Below are 22,206 nucleotides of genomic sequence, written 5' to 3'. Positions count from 1 at the left end.
TTTTACCATTAGGTATGTGGCATTTGTCTTGTAGTATAAATGTACCATGTATTATGCAACATAAATAAAAAACAGTGTATGATTCCAGCATCCAGTATGTCCTTTCACTTACTGAGTATGACCTTTGACAATGACCTTCACTTACTGAATATGACCTTTGACCTATAACCGTCACTTACTGAATATGACCTTTGACCATGATTAACAGAGTATGACCTTTGCTTACTCTGTATGATCCTCATTAAATAGATAATGCCTTTCATTTAAGAAGTATTCTTTTTATTTAAAGATTATGACCTTTAAGTGTCACAAGTACGACACACATGCTCTACTGACCCTGAACTGTCTCTCTCTATTTCAGCGGTTGTACAGGGAGATTCAGCAAATGAAATCTATGCAAAGGTGAAGGAAGTGATCCGCGACCAGTCCGGTCCCACTATTTGGGTGCCCGCGAAGGAGAAATTATGAGCCATTCGTCATACAATGGACTCAACGCACACAGCAAACACATTCAGGAGCTTTCTTGTCACCTATTGGATAATATATGTCATGTGATCTGAAAGTTATCCAATTGTTGATGAGCAGACAATTTTTCAAGATGGATGGCTTGTGCAGTTGGATTTATATATGATACATAATAACAATGTGTTATATGTATGTGGCACAACATTTGGTGGGCATAATGGTCTGTTATAGACTGTAACCATGGAAACATAGACTGTAACTACGGTAAATATAGACTGTAACCATGGTAACAGCATGGCGGAGAGAGACGGAAAGGACTTGTTTTATCATTAATATATAATATTACATTGTGTAAATGTGGATCATCCTCACATCCATGTAAACCTTACTTTTGTCCCGAGACTGGGCGGTTCTGAAAGAGGGATGTGAGTGGGTAAGGGAGAACGCTGTGTGCAGATTATATGTTGTGAATGTTGTCTGTGGACTGGAGAAACCTTTTGTCTTTCTTTTGTTGTTTGGGAGGCTGTGTGGTGTACATAAATTATCATGTGCTGGCACAGATCCTGATTGAAAAAGACCAGTCGCACAAAACCTAACTCCAAAACCAAAACACCAAACAAAATGTGGTAACTTGGAGTCAACATGGTGGACCCCAGGAAGAAATGCTCTGTACAAGAGCTTCATGAAGTACATGGCACCATAACCAAACACAAGTGTCGATCATATTTTTGGCATGTGTTTATTTACTGTTGGTAGGGATATTTTATTAATTGTATAATTTTATATGAATATTGGTGTGAGGTACAACAGAACAAAACAAACCTCAACCCAGCATCACTCTTAAGAACTGGATTGAGTACTATATATTGTATCAGATATTAGAAGGAATCGAATTGTCTTAGACCAGTGTATAGCGCCTCATGGCTTTTAACGCTAATAGTTAAACGGTAACATATTTTAAAACCAAACTAATTTTTTAACAAGTTATACAGGATGTACAATAAGATCAGCCTGGAGATGGGCCCATACTTAACCATATATTATGTAAAAGTAGACGTTTTTACAAGGTGGAAATTTTCATCTGTAGCAGGGTTTTTTAGCCAAAATAAAATTGTTTGTAAAATCAAATTTGTGAAAATTTCCGCACACAAAAAATACCCACTTTTACAAAACATTTTGTAACCAAGGTAACGGCATATGATAGCATATAATGTTGTATGAAATTATTCCAGAGGATTAACTGCAAGAGATATTGGGAGTAGTGTACTGTCCCCTTATGAGCCGTTGGTACAGAGTACACTTCAAATTCCATTGTACACAGTACAGTGGAACCTCCTTAGTCTAGACATTTTGAGTTATAATGAAATCTAGGTGAACATTAACGTCACTTGTCACATTGTCCAGCTGTCCTAGTTTGATCCTGGCCTCGACCGTAAAACTGTAGGGGGAAATAGGACGTGTAATACAATAATACGTTGATTGATATCACATGTCCAAACATTTCAGTAAAATGTGTGCAGTCTGGCCTGTGCCACAGTGTGTGGGGAATGTATTCTAACTGCCTAATTCAGAGGCCATCTCAGGAAAAATCAGCTGGAATGTAAATTTCTTAATTTGAATTAACTTCCATGACATGACTGAGCATGGCGAAAGGCTTGCCTGACCAAATTTTATACTATGTGTTCAATCAATCGATCAGACAATACATATACAAGATGTTTATATAAATTGTGAATTGGAGAATTTTAACCTCTGAGCTTTATGTGAACTCTGTATGTTTGACTTTCCTCTTATCAGCTTTTGGATGTCTAAACGAAAATGCATACTGACCGCACTAAAATTTTGAAGGCATCTATGAATCAATCGTGTAATTATCTCACCAAGCCTGCTTAGCATAAATTGAGTGAGAAGGAAACTTAATTGGGTAACATTCATTTGGTGGATGAATACCTCTAGCAACATCGTGTGTTACCTAACAGGTTCAAAGGAAATCCAGCATGTCCTGTGAAAATGGTTTATGAAAAGTGCATATCGATCTTAATTTGTCATGACATGATAAAGTCTTCCAGGTGCATCTCTTTGTCTGATGAAGTTTATGAATTTTCATATTTAAAATAGACCCATTAGTCTCCAATAAAATATGCCATATAAAATTATTTTTATTTCAACTTTGGTGAGAAAAACCCCATGAAATTATAAGATACATGATATAAAATCGTTATTTTACTATTGAAAGGTATATGATGTGTCATACTTCTTTGTCATTTTGATAAGACTTTCTTCAAAATTGCAAGACAACTTTTCACAAATTGACTCCACATTGTGAGTATGGGCCGTATATGTGTGGAATTTAAGAGGATATTCATGTTTAAATTGCATAATTAAATCATGTGACATCAGTATTTGTGGTAGGAATTCGTGAGTTTATTGAGGAACAGATAGCTGTATAAGGGCAGATAACTCTGCAAAGTAATACAGGTTGTCATGGTAAACTCTACATTAATTTTCCGTCAATTAAATGTTGTTCATTACTATATATAACTGCTGACCAGTGTGTTGTCAATTTCAGGAAAAGTCAATAGCTCAATCTCTCTTGGACCCCTATCTTATAGATAGATCATGATTTCATCTTAACCAAGTTCCTACTTCTTTTAGTTATTACAAGTATGTTGTCGTGAAGGTCCTAGTCAAACGACAACCTAGAGGAGATATCACAATTTTATTAGATTTCCTCGAGTTTATTACCAGTATGTGCGTTCTATTTTGAGTGAGATAATATTTGTAGTGTAGACACATTCCAAGACCTTAGGTAGACTAGAATTCAATTTAGAATTTTTAAATTTAAAAGATAGCATTTTAATTGAAATAATTTTCTATTTAACAGAGTATGTTCAATAAAAACATCCACTTGCCACATCGGTTTCATACAAAAAGTGCAATTTACATCCATATGATGTTGTGTAAATGTCAAACTCTGTATAAATATATATATATTGATATGTACATTGAGTTATCTCCCCCCTTGTCCCTTTCACGAGAGTTATCTCCCCCTGTCCCATGTGTATAGCACGGTCGTTGGCTCACTGTGCTTCTTATTGTAGTCAAACTAGGCTGTACATTTCTTTAACACGGATCTAGCAGGTCTTTCAAGGTGTAAAATATTCTTTTTAAGAAAAATGTTATTGTAGATATTTTTTCTTCTATTATATTTTTTAAACAATGAGTCTTTTAGAGAAAAACTAGACTTGGCTATTCAAGAACCCAACAGGAATTCTCTTGTTGAATGTTTTGATTGATCAAACTGTAATTTAAATATAAACTTAAAGTTTTGATGTCAGTTTTAGGAATATATTCTTAATATGCAGCAAATTTGCCAACGGTTTTCCTTGTGACATTATCCAAGTGTAACTTTTGGGTGAGGTCATTGATTGGTTTCGTATAAATTAACCTACTTGTTACAATCGTGACAGCAAGTCATTGTTTTGGTGCAGTACATCACTTTTTAATTGATTTCTTTTTCTCCCCTAGACTTAGGCAATTGTTGAGGGGCATTATGAAATCCTGTCACTTTCATATTATCTTACATTTTGTATTCTCCACTATGTTCCAGCTGTGTTTTTAAACTTCCATTGCATGCTATTCGCTAGATATCTATACCTGTGGTAACGTTGTTTACATCAACACAATTACTGCAATTGTTGTTATTATCATCATTTTTATACACAAAACAGTCATTTCCAGGTGATGTATCCATTGTATCAACTTTAAAATCATGAAAAATGAAATCTGTGTAAATGTTCTGCAGAGATATGCTACCCTTGTTAAAGGGAGATAATCTGTTGGGTTATGTCCCCTTGTACCAGTGGCGACCTGTAGCTAGGACATGGTTCTATAGACATAGTACACCAAAACAGATACTAGCTCAATATGAGGCCAAGATGGATTTATAGGTGAATAGGAAAAATAAATAAATTGACAACTATAAACTTTTGTGTGGCATTATCTTTTTTATCGCTGAAAAATGCGTGATCCATATACTAGAATACAACAGCTGTACATGTTAAAGGTGTCGCAACGTTTCAAAACCGACTCCCTTTGTCAAGCTATGACAAATTGTTAATTTTGTGTCACTCGACCATGGACATTTCGCCTATTGATAGAGTACACACACATAACATAGTGTTACTCAGTCACAGCTCGACGAAGGGACCTATCGGTCTTTAAATGTTGCGACACATTTAACACGTACATTTGTAAATTGTTTGTGTATAAAGTAAAACTTTGATCTTAGATAAATCTTATTGAAGTCAATCATCATGTACCATATTACCTCACTTCTGTCAAGTCTTCATATGGCTTTAGCTGTTTCGAGGATTTAAAATTCCAAACAAAAAGGCACCAATAATTCACCAATTGTTACTCTAATGAAAATGTAAAAATTTAATTGTTGGGATAGTGTACAATTTTGACATTGTGCACACTATGTGTGCTATTCATACGCTTTCAGCAAGAGTTGTTGATTTCTTGGCGAAAATTACTACCTCACAGTGTTCCTTATACATGCAAGTGTGCAGGTAACAGCTAGCAAAGATCTTGTTAGTGTACTTGAGGTGTTTTAAATTGGTACTGCCATCATCCAGTTGATAATTTCAAATCAATAAGTACATCAATGGTTTTACAAATACAACAACACTGAAACAAATGTTAACTGTGCAATTTGGGTCTAACATTTGAGATTCAGAGGTACTAGTAGTTGGTTAGGCGGAATATGACAGAGAACTTGCTAAATAATTGGCCTAGAGTCGTAATATTTGGCTGGTAGCTTCTTGAGATGAAGCCTGACAAAGTTTACAAACCAAAATAACCATGACTTGCTTCAATTTTCACAGAGGTCGAATATAGGTTTAACATCCAAAAAACTTCTCCTGAGGAACCAAACGACCAGATATCACATTTGGCTATTAGCTTCCTTGGCTTGGGCCCCAAAAAAATGCAACAAAATGACATGCTAATTTTGAAGTTACAGGAAATAGATATGACAAAAATTTCATCAACTTCTACTGAAGAACCAAAGGGTCTGTTGTCATAATCCTGTTTGGTAACATCGTCATGATCCTGTCTGGTAACATCGTCATGATCCTGTCTGGTAACATCCTAGGTTGGATCACAACAAATTTTGCAAAAAGTAAACAGACCATTACCTACATTAAAGTCCACAGGGGTCAAATTTGTCAAATCTGCAAACATCTTCCAAAGACTAAAAGCTCTAAGAGTTCTGACATTAACTTAAAGCTTGCTGGGATTGAGATTTTACCTACTCTTGGTCATACCATGGAGTCGTTTTACATCCTGTCCCTATAACCATATATACAATTGCAACCAGGATTTTTCTGGGGATCCAACCTTGACCCTGATGGCTTGATCATATCACCACCCTATAACCAAATATTCAATTGCTGGCCATTTAGAGATGACTGATCTATCTTCTGGATACTAGGATTGGCCCCAGGGTCCTGCCTCACTCCTTGGTACTTACTCCCCAAGTCATAGCATGTAAAGAGTTGAGATCCCCACCCTATAACCTCACATTAAATTGGTTGGCGTGAAGAAATGAATACATTTATATCCTTTGTGTCTTTCCTGACCCTAGGGATTCAGTACTTGTTACAGCTCATTTTTCTATTAATCTTCTATTAAAGTACACGGTATTTAACAGATTTATATTAAAATAAATAATTCCAGGTGAGCTATTAAGGCCCCTGGGCCTCTTGTTGTCTTCCTTCAATATTGGCATTTGTTTAATAATTCCAAATATTAGAATTAAATCATTGTATATATTCATTCTTAAATTCTTGTCTGGCATTCAACTGTGCTAAATAACAATTTTAATGAAATATGTGTCATATAACATAAATTTTAAGGTAGCATATACATTCTGAAGTAAAACCAACACCAACCACAAGAGCTTCATAGTATTCGATTTATTATATATATACAATGATATGAACATACACATGTATGATTCTGTTGATTACCTTCTCATTCCAGGATTTCAATGGTTACAAATCTGTATCAACATTTCAATACATGTACCTTTAAATGAAGCTTTCTTAACAATAAATCGTTCCATGACAAAAATATGTATACAGATAAACATGTTTAAAATGAACCGCGGTGGACGCAAGTTAATTGTTTGTTATAGAGCTGAGACAATTCCAGTGAACAAAAGCATCACTTTGTTATATGAAGTAAGAACTACCATAACAATCCTATAATGACCTAAGATAGTATCAAAGCCATTTAACGATTGCCTGTTTATATCTTTACCTCTGTCATGAAATCCAGTGTTTTCTCTATATTTGAACTAGTGAGCTTACAATAATGATTTATCTATGGAGTTCCATGTTTGTGTCCCAAAATACAAACAAACTTCCTTACAAAAAGGAGAAATGAATTATTATTCAAACAATTATGAATATTTCCACAAAAGTTTTCTTTACAATATTACATTGATTTGTAGGACAAGACCTGATGTGTAGGACAAGACCTGATGTGTAGGACAAGCCCTGATGTGTAAGACAAGCCCTGATGTGTAGGACAAGACCTGATGTGTGTGACAAGCCCTGATGTGTAAGACAAGCCCTGATGTGTAGGACAAGACCTGATGTGTAGGACAAGCCCTGATGTGTAAGACAAGCCCTGATGTGTAGGACAAGACCTGATGTGTAGGACAAGCCCTGATGTGTAAGACAAGCCCTGATGTGTAGGACAAGACCTGATGTGTAGGACAAGCCCTGATGTGTAAGACAAGCCCTGATGTGTAGGACAAGACCTGATGTGTGTGACAAGCCCTGATGTGTAAGACAAGCCCTGATGTGTAGGACAAGACCTGATGTGTAGGACAAGCCCTGATGTGTAAGACAAGCCCTGATGTGTAAGACAAGCCCTGATGTGTAGGACAAGACCTGATGTGTAGGACAAGACCTGATGTGTAGGACAGGACAAGCCCTGATGTGTAGGACAAGACCTGATGTGTAGGACAAGCCCTGATGTGTACAGTGGATAATAACATTCACATCACATAGTGGTAATATACCACAGTAAAGCTTCTCATCTTGGTCCTAAACAACATCACTTAACAGTAATATTACACACTGTCAATCTGGCAAGTCATTGTAATTCTACTTGTCAAACTAAATTTCTTTACGATATACTCCACATCCATCATTCACATCAGTCAGTCATCCTTCATTCCCCTCCCCCCAAGACCCCTCTTACCCCAGCCCCTTAAAGCACTCATCTAACCTGCTACTATAATCCCTTATCCCAGCCCCTTAAAACACTCCCCTAACCTGCTACTATAGTCCCTTACCCCCAACCCCTTAAAACACTCCCCTAACCTGCTACTATAATCCCTTACCCCAACCCCTTAAAACACTCCCCTAACTTGCTACTATAATCCCTTACCCCCAACCCCTTAAATCATTCCCCTAACCTGCTACTATAATCCCTTACCCCCAACCCCTTAAAACACTCCCCTAACCTGCTACTATATCCCTTACCCCCAACCCCTTAAAGAACACACCCCACTCCATAACCATGTTTGTGATTGAAATACATACCTTTGTGGTGTTTTTTTCAAACAATCACACACTTTACAATACATATCAGAATATGATAGAACACATAATAAAAGTCCTGTAGCTATAAACAGAAACTCAAAAATCAGTGCATCTCCATACTCAATCCACTTCACATTGGAGCTCTTTTCTGTCAAATGAAGCCTCAATTTGTGACAAATTTCACAACATTTCAGTAGCAATGTTATTATTCACTTCCTGTTTGTGGTTGGATACCACAAGTAACATGTTCCATTGAAACAATGTTAGAGTTCGTCTTGTTTTAAGCTGGTTAAAGCTTCAGTACTGATGCTGTGATCCCGTCCCATTGTGACTCGTGTCCAGATTACCCCATGGAGAAGAAGGGTACTGTCTTCGACTGATAACCAAGAAACTGCCATCTCTTCTCGATGGAAGCCCCGACACCGGACATCACAAGTTTGAACAGCACTGGTAATCTTTCCATCAAATCTTCGAGTTCACTGGTGCGTGACGATACGCCGAGCTGGTGTAGGTAGGACCAGATGTAGTCGACACTTGCCCCGTTAGGATGGACGTGAAGGAAACAGCAGATCAGACCTACAATCAAGGGTCAAAGGTCAGAACAGCAGATAAACTTTGTCACTATGGCATATATACTATACATGCCTACCATGAATTACTTAATACACGCTCCTTATACCTTACTCTAGTCTGAGAGTCCTGTCTTTTCACCACATTTCATCACCAAATTCCATGAAAAACAAGCAAATTCGTGGAATGTATATCCCCCGCTTGCAGGACATATTGTAGGTTAACATTATTGAGGTAAAACATGTGAGTATAGTGCTGTTGAGACATAATGTATAGCTTGAAACTTGAAGAAAAAAAGCAGCCCTATACCTCATTGATAATCCGTAAATATGCACAAATCACATCGGTTGGCAAACTTGGCATGAGTAGAATTTGGTTGAAACATCTGAACAATATCTACAGCAATTATCACACGAAAACCAAAGAGTGCCTGAGATGGGTGGAAAGACAGAGGAACACAAACAATGATATCCAGTTTGAAGGAATTTGGCTAATATTTGTTAGAGTTATTAAGTGGAAACTGCAGATAATGATGTTTTTCATTAATCAAGGGACCATAACTCCGATTAAAATGGTTGTCAAACTTGGCCGAGCCCTTAATGTGTTGAACCCTGTAACTAAGTTTGAAGACAATCGGATAATATTTGAGAGAGTTAATGAACAGATAAGTATGTTTTTCGTTATTCAAGGGGCCTTAATTATGTCAAATAAAGTCCGCTGATAGTGGTCATCGAACTTGGCGAGCCCTTAAGGCTGTAACCCTATTACTAAGTTTGAAGAAAATCGGTGAACATTTGTTGTAGTTATTACACGGAAACAAACCGTGACAGACAGACGGGCAAACCCAAATTGATATGCCCCGTTTCAGTGAAAGCGGGGGGATAAAAAGGAGTCTATTGTGCATAGATACACTATTTTGAGAATTTTGGAAGAATCTATAATCTTTATCATTTTCCTCAATTGCAAAGTGCCCAGGGAGATTATAAAGTCTTTTTCTCAGTGAACTACTTAAAATGTATTGCACACTTTGTGTTTTAATATTGCTTAATCATAGGGTTCAACAACCTGCTTGTATATCCATTTCATTTACGTAAGAACTTGCTAATTTCATTAATTCCACTATGAGTGGTGGAGTGGCGAGGTGAATAGTGCTCTCGCCTTTTACCAGTATGACAGGAGTTTGATTTCAGACAAGAAATGAAAACGTATGGGTCACCTTCCCCGACCATTCTCTAGGTAATCCAGCAATATGAAGACCCCATGTGAACTTGTTACATAATTGTTGTAAGTTAAATTAAGTTCACTAATAACGTCAAATTTGGTGAATCTGTTAAAAAGACTTCATTGATGTTGAATATATATTTAGCTCAAGTAATGTCATACCTATCAACTTGGCCTCCTTCTCGGTGATGGTCAGACTGGTACCACTGCTGACTAAAGATGAGAAGTTTAAGAATGGGATATCTGTGACTGGTGTCTTCTCTGCCTTTGTCTCCTCAATATCTTCTGTTGTAGCCTGTAAACATCAAGTAATATACTGAAGGATTCCTGTCCCAATGCACTGTGTTTTATTGTTTATCAGTAACCTTCCCTTAATTTCTTTTTTGAAATAACTGGTCTGGGATGCTTAAATTGACAAGGTAGCTCAGACGGTTAGAGCCATATTATAACAATCTGAAGTTCAGAGTTTGAATCCCAGTCCAGCCCCACTAAATTCTTACGCTTAAAGCAGTTGTTGATGATACAAAACGTATTTTGTTTATTTCATCTTTATTTTTCCTCATTAAAATCCCACAAGGTATGGTCTTCTTAACAGAATTGATTTATAAAAATCCTCAGTCATCCTGGAAAAAAAGTTTGCAAGCGTAGTTACAGGTTTCGGGATACTGGGATCCTTTATAATATAACTATAAGCAACGGTTAGGAAGGACGGGGCACTGTGGTCTATACATTCATACATTTATAATGTAAACAAACAAGTCATTGTGCTTATCCTTAATTCTAAACATTTCACAGAGATTAACTGCAAACATTTCAGGTGCTCTTGTATGTCCCACCCTTGGGACGGAACCCATTTTCTCCCAAACTTGCCCATGAAAGACAGGAATTGACCCGTGAGAAGATAAACATGACACAGTACTGACACTGGCATGTTTATTTCGAGTATGGGTGACAAAGAATCAAACAGAGGTATGGTCCGTGGACAGGGAAATCTCAAACCCTTATCCTCGGGTTGAGATTTCCCTGTCCATGGACCACACCCTTGTAAGATATGGTTCTGTTATACACCCAAAAGGGAGGCGATGCCAAGACAGGCATAACAATGTACAAAGATCAAAACTAGAAATACAAATAAAGATAGGATAGGAAAAGATGGAGATCCCAACTATCACAATCTTGTGTGTCGTACACATTGATGCCCATCCTCTACATCACACTGGCAGTGTGTTATTAAACACTTGTCATGTGCTGCAATGGTTGTACCTATCCAGCATAGCTTTCTGGTTCATTTAAATTAAGACTAGCCTGTCACTAAATTGGTCATGAATACCAACTTCAATGACTAAAATTGACTTGTTTATCAGCATTTGTTACCTCATCATGAACAATATCAGTAAAAGTAGAAACTCTTGTGTGTGGAAATGTTTCCATTGCGACTTTTGCAACTGATTTCTGTATATTTATATATATTCAATATATATCTATTATGTACATATATTTTCGTATGGCCATTTTAGTCTTAAATTGCTTAACGAAAAACGCAAGAATTTCCACACATGATAATTTCAACTTTTACAGTATGTATCACAGGACATATAAATATGCCCAAAAAATTATTCAGGAAATCATTCATTTCATCTCGTTAAAACCAGTTACCTGTTCTGTTGCACTGGTGTCCTTGGTATCTGTAGCCGTGTCTGTCTGGTCGTCAGTGCTGTCTTTGTCCCCCGTACTATCTTTGTCTCCAGACTTGTCTCCAGACTTGTCCGCTTCCTTCTCCTTGGACTTCTCTCCGGCACTGCTGGTTACTTTAGAGGCCAATGCCTTGTACTTCTCCATTTCTTTGATCTGCATCCGAGTCTGGATCAATTGCTGCACAAGAAATAAGAAAAGGGAAGTGGTTTTAATGCTTGCGTTTTAATATTCTGTTTTACTCAACAGTTACTGTAAAAACTCAAATTCAGCCAGGCAAATGACTTCAAATTCTATTAAAAACTTAAAACTGTCATCCTGAAAGCAACAGATTTATCAACAAAGCAAGAGGGAAGTTCATTTGGCTGCAAACCCAAGACTCGGGGAGATATGGACAGTGTAAATTATGATTGATTTCCTATAAAGTGTGGAAAGGAAACCTTGGATTCATTAACACAGTAACCCTACAACATCAGTGACCATGGGAGAGTTACTCTGCAGTGGTTTTACACCGCTAAATGTTTAACAAACATTTGCTATTGGATGGAAAAAGAAGTTTCATTCTCTTGCATAAAACTTTACTCTGATTTATGACTGTGTTAACTCATGACAATCTATTTATACAAGAACATAAAACGTTAGCAAGATTTCAACAAAGGAGTTAGCTTTTCATCAAAATGGCAACCGCTAAAAGCCAAATACCAATCCGTATGAAAGGTCAGACGACTTGTCTTTACCACAAGAGGAGAAAACTGGATTTTTATTGTGAAAAATGTCAGAAACTTGTGTGTCTAAAATGCCTTTCTTCTGTTCACAAAAGTCATACAGTTTGTAAGCTGAGTGAAATTATTCCTCAAAAGAAAAAAGTCTTAAAAAACTTTATGGACAGAACAAAGCAAAATGACCTTCTACAAATTGGAAAATACATCACCTCTGCTGATATGCTCCTTAAAGACAACAAAAGTACTTTTGAGAATCTGTCACAAAAGTTGAAAAAGCAAACAGATACATTAAAACAAGAGCTGGATAAGCTTACAACAGAGACACTCTCTCTTTATCACAAAATGGAGGAGGATAATAACAAGTTAATCAATAAACACAAACAAGACCTGGAGATGTATGACAAGCAACTCAAGCAACAAATTCAAGAATGCAAAGCAGCACTTCAGCACGGTTCTCTCATAAAAATTTATGATGCATTTTGTGAGATCCATTCTGCTACCAGTCTACCTGTAAAACCTGACCTGGGTACTGCTTAGCTTCACTCCAAACAAAAACCCTAAACGTCACTTGAAAGCAGCCCTGGGAAAAGTCAGCACCTCAGGTCAAGGTCAACCTTTAACTGACCAGGATCGGGCAGTCTCAGCATCAGATGATGAGAGACAATCCTCTACACTGCAACAACACCTGTCAGAAGCCACAGGAAGGAAGAAAGCAGTGACGATGTACAAATTACAATCACCGACCAGGGTGGTGGAGGAGTGGGAGTCTCCATGCTACGTTGATTCTATATGTCCCACCACTGATGGTCGAGTGTGGACCAGGTTATAACACATTAAATCTCCTGGACAGGAAGGGCAAAGAAATACGGGAAATCAAACACAAGGTGGAGATCAAAGACATAAGCCTGTCACCAACAACACACACACTGTGGGTTTGTGACACAGAAAACAACATCATGGAGCTGGTATCAGGACAACTTACATACAGATTCAGTACCAAGGAGGAACCCAGGTGTATCTGTGTTTATGCAAGTAACCATGTCATTGTGGGGATGACCAAACACATCACCAAATTTACTACAGACAGTAAAATGGTGTGTACTACTACGATTAAAGGGACTGAGAAAGCATTAGTGTGTACACCGTACAGGATCTCGGAGTGTCCTGTCACTCACAATGTCGCAGTGATTGATCTCAATATCAAAACATGTGGTGGTGATGGAAAACAAGTTGTTGTCATGGACACTGATTTTATAAAACTGTTTGTATTTAGAGTTGACATCCCCAGTACATATGAACAAACACGACAAACACGAGGTGGACCATTTAACCCCCATTGTGTGGTGTATGACAGCGTGGGAAACCTGATCATAGGGGACTTTGATAGTTTCAGGGTTCTACTCATCAGTGGACGTGGCAAGTTGTTAAGGGCCATATACACAGACACACTTGCGGACTATACACAAGCTATAGGTGTTGGCAGGATGAATATCCTGTGGGCAGTGATTGGGTCTTTTATTGGGCAACAAAAGATCAAACCCCTACAGTACAACAGTGTGTGATACATTTGACAAGCAACTAGTTGATCTAGAAATCGTGACAAAGACAATGAAATCAGATGAATGAAACTTACTATGACTGCTGATTAAGTACTGATTGTATATGTATATGTAAGTTATGTAAAAGAGGCATAAGGGGCCTGAAGATGCTTGCCTGTCTTAAGTGTCCTTTCTTTTCACAAACTTTCTAGCACAATCTTTCAGCAAGCTACTGGCTAATATTAAATCTATTCCTTTTTAGTACTTTAGAAATTGATGTATTTAATTAATTTGACCCCTGTGCCTTTGAATACAGATTAACGTCATTCCATTTTTTGACAAACTTATGATAAACCCTTATGGCCTTGAATATCAGTTGAGGTAATTTCTTTATTCAATCATTTGAATTCACCATGCAGGCAAGATACAGGCTTTATATTATAACTATTGGCCTCTTGACTCTTCAGAAGAAGTCATAATCCATACCAGCAAATTCTGGCGACATCTTCAGAAGAACCTGATTGAGTGTTTTAACAGATTTGACAAATGGATCGAATAGCTCACACTTGCAATTAGCCGCATTAGACAGGTGACTACTATTTTCAGTATATTGATGTAATAATTACCGTGATGGGGAAATGAAAGTGACCACTGACGACAGGTGGCCGTTTACAACAGGTGGCCACTATAATAATTTTGACTGTACTTTTAACACCTTAATCATGGGATCCTTCGAATACTGCACCAGTCAAAAAAAAATTGCCACCATGAAAACCTTGACTAGTCAAGAAGAGTAACACAAAAGTGTTATGGACAAAGTTTCTACTCTAATAAACATCTAAGCAGACGACCTACTTGTTGCATGCCTTGTAGCACGGTCTGTAACATCTTCATCTGGTTATCCTTCTCCACCAAAGCATCCTTGTTCTCCTGGCGAATCAGATGTGTCTCATTCTGGAAAGCTTCCACCTGGCGCTTCAGGGCCTCATTATCCTCACGCAGAAACATAAGCTGGTCTGTAGCACAAAAGATGACAGTTTATGTCACTTTCACATCAGTTTATATCACTTTCACGACAGTTTATGTCAATTTCATGACAGTTTATGTCAATTTCACAACAGTTAAAACTATAGCACAAAGCATTAAAATAAAATTTAATTATAAATTATCAAACAATGACAGTTTTGTCACTTTAACATCAGTTTATGTCACTTTAACATCAGTTTATGTCACATTCACATCAGTTTTTGTCACATTCACATCAGTTTTTGTTGTCACATTCACATCAGTTTTTGTCACATTCACATCAGTTTAAACTTAATACCATAGCACAAAGCATTACAATACCAATTAATAATTCCATTTTTTACATCAATTCAGGTTAAACTTCATTCTGTAGAACAAGAGTATACCGCAAGTCAAATGTTCTATGATTGCATTTTAAAGTCTGGTTTTAAATGGAGCACATGGGATTACAAGAAATGGCTTCAAATCTTAAAGTAATACAGCATGAGGAATTCAAGAAATTTGTAAGTCATAAATGTCAGCTACATTTTGATAAGGAAAGCAAGTAATTTATTGAAAATTTAAACATCCAGACTGTTTAAAGAAGTTAATGTAAGAGGCCAACAACTTTACAGCTATATAAGCCACCATTGTATAAAAGGTGACTTATCTGAATCACTAGCCACTCGCCAGAGATTACTTTATGCATCAACTTGCAAAGAGACTTATTCATGATTTGAAATCTTTAACAAATATTAATTCCATAGATATATTATTAAAATAGCATCCTCTCAATTGTGAATTCAAGTTTTCGTAAATAAAACCTACAGACATAATTTGCGAAAAGAAGTACACTGAAAAATAAAGTGATTAACAATATATTAAACTGCTGTTCAAACTTACTTTCTTGTATGTGTAGGGTAGACGCAGCAATCTGATCGTCCATTTTCTTCTTCTTGGCAGCAGAAGGATCGCACACCTCATCATTATCAGACATCTCCATGTCGTCCTCCTCACGCGAGCCTAGGAACTCCTCCTGTTGTTGTTTCTTGATCTCCTAAACATGCAAACATTCCACAGAATTATAGTGGATTCTTACTAGACATGCAAGCATTCTGTAGAATTAAAATTGTTTCTTCATCTTCCAAATACAATTTTAGAGCTTTTCCCCCTATCTCCCCAAACAATTGGTACAGTTTTAAACCCAGTGGCATATTTCACCTAAACATAACCGGGTACATATAGTAGTCACGGTTTCTAAAATTACGCCATCAAACATTCAGAGCTCAATCATTACTTCTATAATATTTTAATATACACAGCTGTTGCTGGGTCCCATCCTCTACACTACTTTTTCCCATCTTCCCCACTCAAGCATTCAAAACCATCATTCAGCTATTTCTTGATCCCTTCCACTTTCTTAAATATATTTACATTTAAATTTTAAATTTGTATTTGTAGCTCAAATTTCCTCTCTGATGCACTTCATGCATAATATAGCCATTTCACAAAAACACTCCATTGCATTCATCCACTTCTTAACAACTTTTACCTTCTATGATAATTAATACCTGGTAATTAAAATTATGAACAATCTTCAAATAAAGTTTAAAATAGTTAATTTTAAGGTGATGTTCAACTACAAGCCTAGAAATAAATATTTGGTATGTCAACTCTGGAATAAAAAAACAAATGAATGTGTCGGACTGCGGCCTCGTTACATCTGGATTGTCATACATGTACTTACCACAGCCGTGTCATCAGATCAGATGTAACCAACATCTTCTTGACCAACACTTATGATCATGCGGCAATGTAAGGTCAGCTGGTTGTCTTATTTCATCTTTTGACCTTTTCACATCTTACCAGTATAACTTGTAGTCCATATCTTCAACTAACTTAACTTTACTGTGAACATCCGTCTTTACTTTATCGAAACTATTTTGTGTTTTGCAAACCATGTAAAACTATTAGTGTTCTCCATATCTACACCTAAACTATCATCTTCCTTATAAGTATTCATAGAGTACAAAAAGGCTGAAACTTGGGGTTTTAATTCTTTCTGATTCCTTTGGAAAATTTCCAAAGTTTACATTTTACATTTTTAATTTGGAAAAAGCTGAGAATTTTCTTCTAACCTAGTTAAAGGGAGCAAACTATCAACCCATTTACTTTATTTATAACAGAATGAAAACTAATCTAGCTCCAAATGTTATAGCAATAATCTAGCTAATAGCCTGGGAGTGACCCATCCTTGATATCCAGGGGTTACGCTCACTTTCGCTCTCTGCACCCCTGGAATATGTCATAGCAAAATTGAAGGCTCGGTGTGTGCCACCTTGTTGATGAGACAAGAAGACTAGTTTGATCCTTTGAGGTACATCAAAAGAATTTCGCAGTCACTTAACGGTTAAAATTGACATGCTTTGAAGTCGGGCTTCTCTCCTTTGTAAATCTTGTAAATCAAAGGACAGGTATTGGCCTAGCAATTGGTAAGTTTTTCTTACCCGAGACCAATCAAACAGCTATCTTTGTGCCTTCAATTTTGCTATGACATATTCCAGGGGTGCAGAGAGCGAAAGTGAGCGTAACCCCTGGATATCGAGGATGGGAGTGAATGTACTTAGCTTTAGTAACTATAACTTAATATGCTTCCTGCACTCTCTCAACAACTAACATCTATCTATTCATTTGTCCTGATTCAGTTCTGGACTAGTCTTGGAAGCACATAACAGATAGTGAAACTGGGCTTAAAGGTCACCTGTCTTTAGTTTCAGAATCCCTGAAATGGAGCTTTGTCACTTAAAGTAACCTATCGATAAAGATCACCTACATGTATGAATACAGATTGCTTTGCTGTCTCCCTGATAGGATTGTGTAGATAATTTTAACTGACTTTAAACATGGCAGAAATTCAAGAACAAATTAGTTAATACTGATAACCTAGTGACTTTCACCTACCTTCATCAGAAAAGACCTACCTGCAGTTGTTTGTGCCAAAGCTCAATGTTCTTGCGCTGAGCCTTAGAAAAATGATCCCAATTCCTCTGTTTGAGAGCGGAAGAAAACACCCTCTCAATCTGATCGACTTGAAGGGAACAGGAACAGAGAAATACAATAGATTAGACTAAGGGTCTGTGATCTGGGACTGACTTTGGCCTCGTCATACAATACCAGTCTGCGATTCACATTCAACGATAAAGTCCTGTACAGCACTTAAAGGTCTAGGCCTTCGACAGCTGCATCACATTCTGTACTCACGGCAAACACCTTTTTTTATAAATCAAAATTGTTGAAATGTATCTTATTGCCATTTCCAAAATAACTTTGAATTTATAGACAATTTGTCTCGTATTTTTTAAATTCAAAATCCTGTTGCCATGAATACAATAAATATCATGCACTTGTTTGACAATTGATTACTCAAGTACTTACAGCATGGATTTCACAATACTTTTTGTTAAAATTTAAGAAAGGTAAGCCAATATTTTAAACATTGCTTTATAATTTTATATACATTGTACATGTAAATTACTAAATTACTAATAATGATAATGTTTTGCCATTTTAAAATTCAATAATGTGTATAGTTTTCCATTCCATGCTGATATTGTAGTTGAATTTTGATCCACTGACTTTCTTTGTCTACTGACCATTCCACCTGTGATAAAAACCGACAGCACTGAGTCCTCTGAACGCGGAAAAACAGGTATCAGTCCGTTTTACATACCTGTACTTTATATACATGTAATAGATATAATCGATTTTAATGCCCTCCTGAATTCATTCAATGACATCATGGCTGGGTATAATATTTCATGTTTAGTTCGCAGACAGATCTTGAGAATTTCTACTTGCCAACCTAAACATTGAACCTTTTCACCAACACTGACAAAGGAGTTAATAGTTGAACTGTTACATCCTGGAAGGAAGGAAGAGCTTTCTTCAGAAGATGATTGACACTTGTAATAACTTGTAAGGGTTTAATACTTCAAGCTTTGATCACAGGTAGAATTCAGTTCACACTTATACATTTACCATCGACAGGAACAGACTCAATGTATTAAAGGTTGTTATTTTACACCTCCAAATACTGTAAAGGTTCCACATTTTACTTTTTACTTTTTATTTACAAGAGTTGTCAAATCGTGACAGCCAGGGAAGAACTTCAGGTAATTTTTCTGCTTAAGAACAGCATTTGTATGATGGATTTTGAATTCCAAATAGATTGTATGATTTTTTTTTGGCTGTGTTTTTCAAAAGAAATTCCAGGATACTGGCAAAACAAACGAACCTCTGCAGTTCCATATTAATTCCAATAAGATTTCCTGTATTACAAAGTTGTTGAACGACTCGGGTATACTCACCATAGGAACTGACAATACTTGTCTATAACTGAACTGAATCCAATTAAACCATCTACATTAAATGATACCGACAGGAGCAGAGAAACACTTACTAGATTTAATATGGTTTGGAGTACTGTACTTACTAGTAAATATTATAATTCACAGAGACAGGACATGTTTGTACTTACCAAGGTCAACACATCAGGTAAAATTCAATATGTTCCTAGCTACTTTTGATGTTTTCTAACCAGAGGATGTTCTTTGACCTTGTGAGTACGGGAAATTCACTTTTCACTAACGATACTTACCTAAATGCTTGCAACTTCATGACATGTCCTTACCGTGACTTGGGAAATGAATCTCCATTCACTGGTATTGTTCTGTCCAATATGTCACAACCACAAAGCCATAATAGTGTGTTTTTCAAACTGCCATCATTTGTTTGTATACGATTGATTATGTTTTAAAATCAAAGATGTATTTTCTAGATCTGTAAACCATGATATAATATCAAATCAATGAAACTAATCAATTTCTACCCTCTCACGTCCAATTTATATTCACTCACTTAAATTTTAATTTCTTTAATTCAAAATGAGGTACAATTTGGCTTCGAGGTTTCGTAAATGAAGTTGCAAGCATTTCTTCTTCACATAGATTTACATATTATATTGCCCATAACAAAACTTCAATGTGATATAAACTTGTACAAATTTGGTAAACTTGACGTGTGTTACCTTTCAATTAAAACCGCCTGAAATGTCTATCTTGTGGCAGTCTGACCCTGTACCTCAAACCTACCATAGATTATCAGTCCAAGCTTGTGTCGTTTTCTTACCACTTCTTATCTAATTGTTACTAGTGTAACAGGGAAGAGAATAGCGTGCTTCCACCAGGGATCGAACCCTCGATCTCCAGGTTCCTAGTCGGACGCTTTACCACTGAACTAAAGAAAAATTCCCTCTAGCTCTACGCTAGAAGGCGACCGTAATCCTATGTACAATTAAAATCTGATACACTAGTAAACAAAAACATTTCTCCAGAACTCATTGATATCATTCCAATATGGACAATTACAAATGACTGTGAAAGAGGATCATTTACCGACAAAATTCTCTTTTTGAGTCCCTGTGACTTCGACAGAATGTAAGCCGCAACGATTACCACAACTCACTTTCAACAGTAGTCGGTATTATTAAACATACCTTACAGAATTAGTTGAGTAGCAAAAAATGCTGATGTTAATATTCAGAGAAATAATTCTTCCTTTCTGGTCAATAGTGAAATCAGTACACAGCAAAATCAAAGGATCTTCAGGTCCTAGAGACATCTTCCATCAAAAGGCCAGACTTGAACTTGACTTAATGGAATGCAGACAATGCTTACCAACAGATGTCAATGGGTGCTCTTACGAGGACAATGATGTCCACCATTCAGTACTTATCAATTACAATAATGTAAACCCTTAATTTCTACTATTTTCAAAAAGTTTCAACGGTTGAAAATACACTTTTATATTCTTGAAATTCTATTCAGTAACCAATATTTGATTTCAATAATTTCAATACTGAAGTGTTATAATAAAATAAATATGGAAAATGCAGCAAAATATTCTATCCCCCCCCCCCCCCTCCCAAGTAGGGTCACAATTAATCCATACAAAAAGGTTGGAGATTTTTAATTCAGTAAAGAATATAACATATAAATGTAAAAATTACATAAAAATTAATTGATGGCTCCAATTTGGTCTGTGGAAAGCTTGTCAAGTTCAAATTAATAAATAACACATGTTTTCAAAATAGGTAGAATCCCAGAGCTAACAGATGAGTATTGAACTTTAAAGTCTACTCAACCAATAACTAAATGAGCTTGTTATTCCATCTGTTGATAAGCAAGTATCTGGCACTGACCAGCCACAATACTGACTTGTAGCTCCAGGGACGGAGAACCACAGACTCGGGACACTTACACTGTTGAATGATGCCCTCAAATGCTGCCTGGAACTTCTGCTTTGCCCGTTGTACATCTTGTTCGGCCTCGTTCTTCTCCCCCAGGAGTTTGCGGATCTGTGAGTTAGTACACTGGATGAGACTGTAGAAGTTAGCTACATTCCGCTTCGTCAAGTCTCCGCGCTCAAGCCATGTGATAACCACATTGTTTGCCATCTGGTATTCACCATCAGCTACAACAAAAAATACATGATCGAGAATTAACCCACCAAGAATAGTTGGCTTTAGAAAGAGACATAGGTGTCAACCTATGAAACCTCCCATGAGGAGATTTCCCTCATTTCCAATGAGGGAGAAAGTCCATGAAACTGCTAACCCAATTTATCTTACCCTTTTTTTTATCAAAATAACTCCAAAAAGCATTCATTTGATTCAGACACACCTGTTATGATCATTATATACACCCTGCAGTAACTAGGAGATCATCTGACCATAGGATGTAGATTTTGACTTTATGTGAGTTTGGACTTGAGTGAGGGAGTTTCTGGGGAGATTGGTAAACTTTGGTCAAAATGAGGGAAGGTTAACAGCTATGGAGACCCCTTTGATAGAACCTCAGCTACGATACAGAACTTCAATTACCGTATTACACTTTCAGCAATGCAAGATTTTGCACCCATTGGTATGTCTGATTTGATAGTTTCCTAAACAAGAGGCCCATGGGCCTTAACGGTCACCTGATATATTTATACAGAGAGTTGATTTTGTTCTTAACATGAACAGAAATATTATTCAAAGTGACAAAAAACAATAAAACCACCTTACTCAATATCTAGCATACAGATTTCAGACAAAGGATTTGAAACTAGCACCTCTGATTCTAAACAAGGAAAATGAAGAAATTTTAGCACACTGACTCCCTTGAGCCCCACCCTACAGCCCTTGGTGGTAGGGCTGGCTCAAAATTTTCAAAGTATCAAACTGTCAACTCAAGGTTATAATTCCAATCAAGTTATTAACATGTAATATTCAAAGTATCATTTGCCATTATAAACCATAATAAATTTTGCCCC

At 36.7% G+C, this 22,206-nt stretch overlaps 2 protein-coding genes across 8 annotated transcripts in view; one reads left to right on the top strand and one right to left on the bottom strand.

Moving 5' to 3' along the window:
• The window catches only part of LOC110465311 (disks large homolog 1-like), a 243,433-nt gene extending 238,982 nt beyond the window's left edge, over nt 1-4,451 (top strand). For all 6 annotated transcript variants that reach the window (XM_021521034.1, XM_021521036.1, XM_021521035.1 and 3 more), the window contains one exon: nt 362-4,451. In XM_021521034.1, coding sequence (XP_021376709.1) covers nt 362-468 — 107 coding nt within the window. In that variant the 3' untranslated portion in view covers nt 469-4,451. The remainder of the gene's footprint in view (nt 1-361) is intronic.
• Nucleotides 4,452-6,880: 2,429 nt separating this feature from the next.
• The window catches only part of LOC110465277 (ecto-NOX disulfide-thiol exchanger 2-like), a 22,448-nt gene continuing 7,122 nt past the window's right edge, over nt 6,881-22,206 (bottom strand). For both annotated transcript variants that reach the window (XM_021520984.1, XM_021520985.1), the window contains exons 8-14: nt 21,154-21,366; nt 17,817-17,923; nt 15,739-15,892; nt 14,686-14,846; nt 11,535-11,750; nt 10,041-10,173; nt 6,881-8,663 (exon numbers count right to left, since the gene is read on the bottom strand). In XM_021520984.1, coding sequence (XP_021376659.1) covers nt 8,431-8,663; nt 10,041-10,173; nt 11,535-11,750; nt 14,686-14,846; nt 15,739-15,892; nt 17,817-17,923; nt 21,154-21,366 — 1,217 coding nt within the window. In that variant the 3' untranslated portion in view covers nt 6,881-8,430. The remainder of the gene's footprint in view (nt 8,664-10,040; nt 10,174-11,534; nt 11,751-14,685; nt 14,847-15,738; nt 15,893-17,816; nt 17,924-21,153; nt 21,367-22,206) is intronic.

The sequence above is a fragment of the Mizuhopecten yessoensis genome, unplaced genomic scaffold (assembly GCF_002113885.1).
Source record: "Mizuhopecten yessoensis strain PY_sf001 unplaced genomic scaffold, ASM211388v2 scaffold11069, whole genome shotgun sequence".
Taxonomy (NCBI): Eukaryota; Metazoa; Mollusca; class Bivalvia; order Pectinida; family Pectinidae; genus Mizuhopecten; species Mizuhopecten yessoensis.
This window is presented reverse-complemented; position numbering and strand designations above follow the sequence as displayed.